The sequence below is a fragment of the Aptenodytes forsteri genome, unplaced genomic scaffold (assembly GCF_000699145.1).
Source record: "Aptenodytes forsteri isolate BGI_AS27 unplaced genomic scaffold, ASM69914v1 Scaffold584, whole genome shotgun sequence".
In the NCBI taxonomy this organism is placed as follows: Eukaryota; Metazoa; Chordata; class Aves; order Sphenisciformes; family Spheniscidae; genus Aptenodytes; species Aptenodytes forsteri.
The window spans coordinates 524,295-533,842 of record NW_008796062.1 but is presented as its reverse complement, the minus strand read 5'-3'; the positions used below and the strand labels follow the sequence as shown (position 1 = coordinate 533,842).

The 9,548-nt window shown below is 37.5% G+C and overlaps 1 protein-coding gene across 1 annotated transcript; it reads right to left on the bottom strand.

Annotated features, from left to right (window-relative positions):
• Positions 1 to 1,401: 1,401 nt before the first annotated feature.
• SOCS5 (suppressor of cytokine signaling 5) lies at positions 1,402 to 8,379 on the bottom strand. Its single transcript, XM_009286325.2, has 2 exons — positions 8,322 to 8,379; positions 1,402 to 5,797 (listed from the first exon to the last, which is right to left on the bottom strand). Exon 2 carries the CDS (start codon positions 5,783 to 5,785, stop codon positions 4,175 to 4,177), a length of 1,611 nt encoding a protein of 536 aa, XP_009284600.1. The 5' UTR covers positions 5,786 to 5,797; positions 8,322 to 8,379; the 3' UTR covers positions 1,402 to 4,174.
• Between the last annotated feature and the right edge of the window lie 1,169 nt (positions 8,380 to 9,548).

Here is a 9,548-nt window from a genome sequence, read left to right as displayed (position 1 = left end):
GCAAATATTTTGGCTTGCATGTGGAGACTACAGCAAACTGGGTTTGTATCATAGAAATTCAGAATCTTTGCTTGCTTCTAAGTAGTGCAGAACCTTAAAGTTAAATACGGACTTAAGGATGTGAGTGACTGTCAGGATGACATCTAGCAAAGGCTTGAATTCATCTTATCAAACACCATGGATACACAGACAGGTCTTTCAAAGACTGTATGCTTCTGATTTAAAGACTATCGTTTTGTAAGCAACAAGGCTTCAAATACACACAAAATTTAAAGTACATAAATGCAAAACATGACTTTAACTTATTTTCTTAAGAGGAGTTTCATTCTGACAAGTAGATTATCTGGACAAGTGTCTACATGTCCTTAAGAGCATTTTCAGAAGAGTTATGCCTTTAAAACTGATAAAAAACCCCAACCGGTGGACCCTCATATATATTCGAAATATAGTATAGTTACTTTTCTCCAATTCCATGGGCACATAAAGATAGATTTCTAAAGAGATTTGGATTTAATGCCCTAATTTTTATAATTGTAATTCTGTTCTACAAACAATGATTCAGTTAGAGTAAAAAACCTCCATGCGCTGTACGTCAATGCATTAATGACATTTATTTACACAGTAATTTTCCAATGTTAGATAACATGTTATATGGAAATTACAATTATTTTAATTTCCTTATCTTGGTAAACTGGAGCTGTTGCTGACTTTCTAAAATATAATGATGTGTGTATTTACACGCAACAAAACCACTAAGTTGTGCTAAGTATTCAAAGATCTTAATTCCCACATAGCACCACCACCCTGTTTTTTTCAAATATGGTCGAAGATCTTTGTAAGATTCTTTTGCAAAATAATGCTACCGAGTAAGCCCTTTCTATAGCCCTTCCTGCAGAAATGAAAATCACCTCAAAAGAACACTTTAGAGATTGAGGCTCTAATACTTATCTGTCATGTAACCAAATTAGATTGGAATCATGCTAGCATACCTTATTACATTGAATCCTATTCTTAAAAAAAAAAGTAAATCAGTGGTTTGTGTGTATTTTTTGAAGAAGACATGTAATATCTTCTAAACAAAATCAGAAGGCTAAAGCATACTCCTCAAACAGAAATGAGGAATCAACTGCTTGCATTCTCAACAGACTGTTTTAGTGCCTTTAGAACTGAAAATGTATTCGTTAAGAAATACGCTGCAACTTGAGTAGTCAACACTCAAGTCTACCATAATTTAAAAAGTGATTACTTTTAGCATAACCACACTAGCAAGTTATTCTGTATATTTCAGTGAAGCAAAGCATTAAAAAAGTTGTAGAGAAACAGATCATTCCTTCTTTGTGTGTTTTAAGGGAGCAAAAAATCCTCCCCATAAAGACTATTTAAACAAATGCAAGAGCAAACTTTCTGAGATAAGGGTTTGGGGTTTTTATTTTTTTTTTCTCCAAAGATTCCACCACATGATAAAAAAATTAAATGGATGTGTATTCCTGACCACATTGATAATGTCACAGCCAGAATCTCATCAGCTAGTTTATGACAAGCAACTGCAACGGGTGTAAACAAAAAACAGGTCCCTACATGGGGACAAAGCTTGGTTGCAGCTTGACTGTACAATACTAATATTGAAAGCAAGATTTAAAGTAAACTCATCTGGAATTCCGATCCAACTGAGGGAACAGTGAGAACGACACAGTGAAGGTACACTTGGGTGCAATTTCATGCTGGTGACTTTTTTTTCCTCTTTTTATGCTTAGAGCAGATTTTAAACCAGGAGTTGCATATCCAATGACACACACACAATTCGAAACTTAAGTGACCATTAGCACACTTGTACACATACTTACATAAACTTAGTATTTACATATTCTAAACAAAGTTCCATTTTAACAGTTGAAGTCTTTTAAACACATGAAAGAAGGTAAGCTACTACAAAGAATGCATAACAGGATCACAAATTTTCCACAAGCATATAAACACATGTTTTAAAGTGCTTTCTGGGTGCTTCAGATTAACCCCTTGCAGTATGAGCTTCTGTGTAGTGCTGTTCCAGTCGTTACAAAATTGTTTAAGTCATTCCCCTTCAGGTGCATCGTAAGTTCAAGAAAAATGACGACACCATTGATGTAAAAGTTTTAAGCTCTACCAACATAAACGTATACATTACTTAAGTTCAGATGAAGTTGTCAAATACTTTGGTTTATCATAGCTTGGGATAAATATTTGATAGAACAGAAATTGCACCTCTCCACTCAAGTTTTTCACTAAAAAAATACCCCAACATAAATTGACAGTATTCTTTGGTAAAAACAGGACATTTGGCCAGTTTGCGTGTACATCTATTTATTAAAATAGTCTAAAAGTGAACAAATGCCACTGCTGTACTGTCAATTTACAGGAATAACCATTCCTTACTCAGTGGGGAGTATCAAAACATTAAGCTTAGCAGTTAGCTATGTAACAAGCTGAAACACCTTCAGCAACCATTACAGGGAATCAATAATGTTTTTCAATACTTTTTGCTTAACATTTATCCTTCACGTTACAAAAACTGTAAAATGCTCTATACCTGCAGACAAGTCCATTACTTTGCAGTGACTACAGAAACATTATTCGGTGGTGTACACTGTTAGGTTTCTGATAAGCATGTAACAAAACCCAGGAATATGGTGTGCTGACCAACCAATATTCAACCGCACAGTATTTGTGCATTACCTATACTAAGTACTAAGAAAAGCCTATTAAAAATTCAGTTAACTGCTACAAGTTACGTGAATATATAAAAACAGAGCAGATATACAAGTATAACACTGAACATACTGTACTTTATTAGCACAAAAAGCCAGAACAAGGCACAGCAAGCAGAAAAATACATCAATAGAAGGGTTAGTGTAGCATACAAGAATAACGTTTATTGTACTTGCAGCCAAAATGTTCCCTACCTCGCACAGGTCACTGCCATAGAGAAGTAAGTAATAACATACTGTAGCAGCTGGTAAAGAAACTAGGGAGCACTCATAATTGGTACAAAACATTAAACAGGGGTCAGGGCATTCCAACAAAATTTTAGTGCAAAAGTGTCTAAGACAGAACTGTTTTAAGTTCTGTCTCCAACTAAATAAGCAAACAGAACTTAGAATCTTGTTTCCAAGTAATCTGTTGAAACTATAATCAGTGCATATCACTTTAAAACATTTTTAAAAGCGCAAATGGAAAGATATTTACAAATAAAGTGTAACAGTACCTTTGAAACCTGACATTTATTTCAGATATGCCAGATTTTGTATTCTGATTATAATAATTCAACCACCTGTAATTTTCTCCATAAAAATATCAGACGACTTTAAATAATTAAACATTTTTTTCTCTTCGCTATTACCTTCCATTGTAAGTTACTAGCAGTCAGGCCACCAAATTCTGTTTTAGAAAAAATGCAACCTTTTGTTTCATGGCAATAATCTAATCCTGTGTCCTGCCACTGAATCAGTAATTCACACTGGAAGGTATTTAACTGTCCAGGACAGTATTACTTTTGCTAACAATGCCACTTAAATCTCCAAGTGTTTAAAATAGAATTACAGTACTGAGCAGGCATATTCAAGTCTTAATGATTAGGAAACCTTATACACTGAGAAAAGCACGATTCATCTGTTAGCATCAAAACACCATTAACTCTTAATGGACTGCTTCTAAATGAACTGCGTTAAAAGAAAATACTCTTATTCACTAGTGTTTGGAAACTTGTTTGTGAGCTAAACTAGTACTTTGAGTAGTGGAAAGTTTAAGAAGATAATTTAAAAAAAATACTTCAAATATTAGCAAAAATGCTCCTCTAATAAAGCCTTTCTTTATTAGCATTACATGAATGCCCCATGGAAAATGCCTCATAGTTTCTTCATCCAATTACTACAGCTATAAAAGGGAAACAAAATATTTAGAAATTAGCAAAAATATTTTCATTAGGCCTTAATGAAAAACGTGCAGAATTGTGTCTGCTTATTGTTTCCAAGAGGCATCACAATTTAGTTTGATTAACAGCAGGCAGCATCTGACAGGATACTAACACTCAGCTTAAATAGGATATTGCAGAAAAGCTAGACGTTGTTGGTGCGCTCGCCGCAGTTAAACTGTAACACACACAAAAAAGCATATTCTAGAAGCTTATTCTGATTTCCATTTACTTTGTTTTTATAGGTTCCCGCTCCAGCCATCGCACCCTGACTTTTTGTTTATAGTGATACTCCTTTAGAAAGTCTTGCAACATTGAGGGTAGAGGAAGGTCATCAATTCCATCATACGTAGTGCACCTGCAGATTACTGCCCGGCAGATATACTGCAGACTAAAGGGGAAAGTCCTGTTCAGAGATACAGTAAGCAACGGTTCAAAGAACATGCAAGAGCTAGGGTCTTTGTAGTGTTCCAGAAGCCCTGTAACAGTGGAGGAGTGAAACACACAGGGATCGTGGGCATCAAAACTAAAGTTGTGATTCCACTGCTCAATGCGTGCATGTAGCGATCGGTTATAACGACGGAAGCTCACAGAGAAGAGGTAGTCCTCTTGCGCAGAATCCCTGAGCAAAAAAGTGCCTTCGGGTTTACCCTCCAGAAGTGCTTCTGCTTCATAGCGGTCCATCACACCCCAGTAACACGGGTTACCTGTGATCTGAAGTAAGTCTGGCACAAGGCAATGGATGTAATCAATTTGAGTATGCACTTTCCAAGCCCCCTGCCTGCTGATATGGCCGTGGCTCTCTCCAGACATCTGACGCTGCTTCTGCCTGCGTGACTGCAGACAAAGCGTTGTCGTGTCCTCTTCAGAGTCACAGTTCCCTGGAGGTGTTATGTTTTTGTCCCCGGTCAGCTCAGTCATACCAGGGGCTAACTTTGGTCCCAGTTTATACAATGGATTAACCTGTGCTGTAGCTTCAAAAGTATGTATTTGGGCATTGGGAGGGGGATCAACCCCTTCTTCAATACTAAGTCTACGCCTCTCTCTGAGCCTGTCTTCTTCATCTTCTGTGGAAACCAAGGAAGGATCAAATGTGTCAAAAAAAGTTGAATGAGGACTCACAGGCGCTGTGTGTTGTTTAATCAGATGCCACTTCTGAGCCAGATCTGAGCCTGCAGGAAAAGGGCATTTCTCAAGCATTAGTTCAGAGAGATGGATCTTTCTTTTGTTAGAAAACAGAGGTTTGGACTGTTTGCTGTAAGTTCTCATGGGAAAACACAGCCCAACAGTATCTTGTAGACGCTGTCGCAAAGAACGGCTACCAACTGTCCTGTTTGATACTGCATCCATGTCATGGACAGAGCTCACCCCATACCTTCTCTCCCTCCTCTGCAAACCACTTCGTGTTCTACCAAATCTTTTTTCAGTATCCAAGGAGCTCTGGGTTTTGGTAGAGCAGGAATGCTTCTTCTTCCCACCCCAAGGAGCATGCCGAGAATAAGAGTCCCTTCGAGCAAGCCTAGCTCCCGTGGTGACACACAAGTCATTCTCTTTCTCAATGCTTATTTCAACAATCTGAGGAATTTCTGTGACACAGTTTTGGTTCCGCCTTGCTGAATTCTTTGAAGGACTTAAACCTAATTGCAAAGCAATGTTTTCTCTCAAAGGACTGCTGGGTTGTTGTTGAGCCAAATCAGTTATCTGGATAGCTTTCTCTTTAGCAGATGAGCAACTATTGGAGTTCACAACTACACTTTCATTTTGGCTTCCACCCTCATGACTGAAGAGATTCTGGCACCTGTATTTGAAATTGTTCCACATCTTTCCCACTTTATCCATGGATTACGTTATCTAAATTCAAGAGGAGAAGAAATATTAAAATAAAAATAGTTAAAAAAAATGAGGATACATCTTCAGTTATCAATTAAGTTACAGACACAAGACGACTGTTAATTGAACATACTACATTTGAAAAAGTGCCCTAGCGCTTGTATGGTTATGTGGAAGTGACATGCATCACAGCATTCTGATATTTAGAAAAATCACCATGAAGAAAATGTTTGGGAAATTACAAACATTTTATTTACAAGCATACCTCCCAGTTTTCTGTAGGCACGTAGGTAGATCTGTATAGTTGTATTTGATGGACAGGAAATATGCAGTCTAAAATTCTTCATTTTAGGAAGAATTTGTAAGTCATATGTAAGGTATGACTCCCTGATAAGCTTGCAATAAGCAGCAGTAAAACAAATCCTGAAAAAGAACCGTTGAAGTCACTCCCAACTATGACAGCAGTTAGCGAAATCCAACAAGTGGACTGCAAACGTCCAGATACACCATCTAAAAGCAAAAGCTCCAGCCACAGGTCAGATAAATTCCAAGCTATAACCGATTAAAAAAATTAGCACAAAAATAGAAATCTAGGGGAACAAAACATTCAACATTCTTAGATGAGGCAATTACCAAAAGACAAGGAAAGGCAGTAAGGTATCAGCAGAATTTTAGAATTATAAAGTCTCTGATATATTAATAAAAGCTATACATATGAAACATCTAAAAAAACCACAAAACAACTGTCCGGCTTTATTACTTAAGATACAAAAGAATGAAAGAGCCCAAGGAGCTTTTCTATCTTTAGTAAGAGCACTTAAAAAGAAAGCAGCTCCGCAGCAGAAACACGATGACAGTGAATCATGAAGATACAGTAAAAAAAGATAAAACCATTAGCAGTGTGTATTCTGCAACTACTTCTTTAGAAACCAAGTTTGATAATTGGAACAAGACTGGCAAAAACACAGGACTGCCCTAGGACAGAGAGAAACAGGCTAATTCTGTACTAAAAAAAGTCAGGCAATGCCAAGCTAAATTAGATCTAATTAAGTTCTGAGAGAAGTGCTAAACTTAAAGGACTAAAACATGTCATCTTATCTAATTTAACTCTTAAGGGAAACTGCTCTGTTCTTTGGAAACATATTATTTTGAAGCAACATTCCTCTGTTGCTGCAGTTCTTCTCTGTTCACAGCTAGAAAAGAATCTGAAGCAGTGGTTGAATGCACTGGGTCTCATGAAATAATGTGGATGATAAACAAGTAAGCAATACTCTAGCGATCCAGTCTAGAAGTCCCCCAAGATCGAAGCACAGCTGTAAGTCCATGACTTTATAGCAGAATCCACTGAGACTGGGGAAGAGTCAGAGGTATAGCTTACACGAGAATCATGAAAGGATAATGAACGTGAAACACCTAACTGTTATGGGTACAGAAAGCAAAAGAAGCAAAAGCTTTCTTCCCCACCCCCTCCTCAGATACTTCAGCAAACCCAGCAAGCTAGGTATCTACATCCAGTTGCATAAAATAAAACCTTAAGAGTTTAGTGTGGATGCAGGGAGGTAGGGGGGAGGCGGGGAAATCAGGCTTTAACAGTCTCTGGAGATTACTGGTACAAGTTACCTAGAACACAGTGCTAATGACAATCTGAACAACATCCAAGTAATTATTAAGGAGGGAGACACTTGCAGAGAAATGTTATACATAGAAGGTGCTCTAGACTTCTGTATATAAGTAAAAGTCAAAGCGTGTAAGCAAATAAGCAAGGAATGTCTTCCTGATTAAAAAAAAATATTCCTAAATTTGTTTTTTCTGGACTTGCCTCGACCAAGCTGGGGGACTAGGGGAGTTCTAAGAGCAGCAGAACTAACAAAGTCAGATCACGTACAGATTTGTAGGAACCATACAACCATGTATCATGCCATCACAATAATCATACGTACAGATTTGTAGGAACCATACAACCATGTATCATGCCATCGCAATAATCAGTTGTTTGCGGTGTCTCAGAATATCCACACTGACCAGGAGGCAGCATATGTTTGCTGTCTGCCAGCCTGTCAACACAGTATATATAAGGTTGACTTCTATCCACTTTTCTCTCAAGTTGTACGTTTCTTTCTCCTCCTAGTCACAGAGATGTTCAAAATTTTTGGGAAGGGAAAAGGAAGAGAGAGTATATAACCTCCATTCCCTCGGGAAATCAGGCTAGAAACAGTACACATCTTTGCAACAATGAACTGGAATTACTTTTCTAACCAGTCATACACTATTCAGTGGTGTCTTTTATTCTACAATTGCTCATTATTGCTCTTCCTTTGCACTTCCTTTGCACTATTAGTCTAGAATGTCTTTAGTCTGTTAGATAGGTGGAAAGTTCTCTACACTTGCCCAGAAAGCTTCAAAAACAAAGAACAAATGGACAACAAAACCCCCTACCCAGAAAACCCTCACCATACTGGCTTGACAGACTGTACTTTTCAAAAGTTAAATTTAAAAGGTTAAGTACTTTCTGTCATACTCAAGAGAATATAGATACCCTTCTTACCCAGAAAAGCAGAGTCACTGTATCTTGCCTTGAGAAAGTACCTCAACATGAACTTGCTAGATTCCTCCTCTGAGTTGTAGACATGATTACTACAAAGAGAAAAACGGTATTTTTGTTAGTTGTTAGAATATCTTTTAATTCAGATATTTACAGTTAGTCACTGGTATCAAACAGATATTTTACTAATTATATCTTAAATGTGTGCATGGAACTGCCTGCTCATTATATATTTTTAACACATATTAACATAAAAAGCTTCACAGAACTTTCTTTTTCATCCATTAACAACATTCATCAAAGAGTCCAGGGGAGGACCCTCAAATTAAGCTTTGAGAACGAAGAGCGAAGCCACAGCATCTGGATCATTGAAGTGCCGGGCACAACAGGCATACTCAGGCCTGTAAAAATGGTTTCCCCACGTTTTGGTCTCAAGTCCAAAGCAGTGGTTCCCAAGTTGTGGTTGGCAGTACTGTCAGATCACCTCATACTGCCTCTCCTCCCTGTTTCCAGCTGCTACATCACATCAAAAGGCAGCTAAAAATACACACTTTTCTAATATTACTCTTCCAGGTAAGCAACTGCTGTACTTGCCACAAGGATGTTATATGATTGTGAAGCAGGAGGAATACGAAACATGATTCTAAAAAAGGGAAAGTAAGTGGAATACAAGACAGGTTCTTTATTAAAAGAGTAGGTCAGCACTTCCCTAAAATAATCATCATTGTTTTTCAGAAATCCAAGAGGAGCTGAGGGATTTAGTATGCTCGCACCACTGTCAGAAATCTAACAGTAACAGGACAGAGGAGAATAATTTGCTTCTCCACACTAGAGCCAAGCCCAGGACAGCAGTAAGAGTCAACAGAAAACATTGGGAACTTGCAGAACAGGAAGAAAAATATTCAAATATGATGCACATTTACCGGAATAAAAACCTATGGGGTTGAGCAATCACTAGGTGAATATTAAAAGTTAATATTCCTAGGCAGAAACTCCAGAGTAATGTCAGAATAAGTACTAAACATTAATAGTTTCCATTCACCTCTGGAAGCACTAAAATCACTGAAACACTTTTAAAGTTAGGCTGTACTACTACTATTGAAAGGTTCCATAAAAGTAAGCTTTCCAGAGAGCAACAGAGTTACAAGTACAAAACCTTAATACAAAATGAAGATTAAAGCAGAAGTAAAGTTCTTTTGCGACTTTAACGTTTACACCCATTTCGTTTTT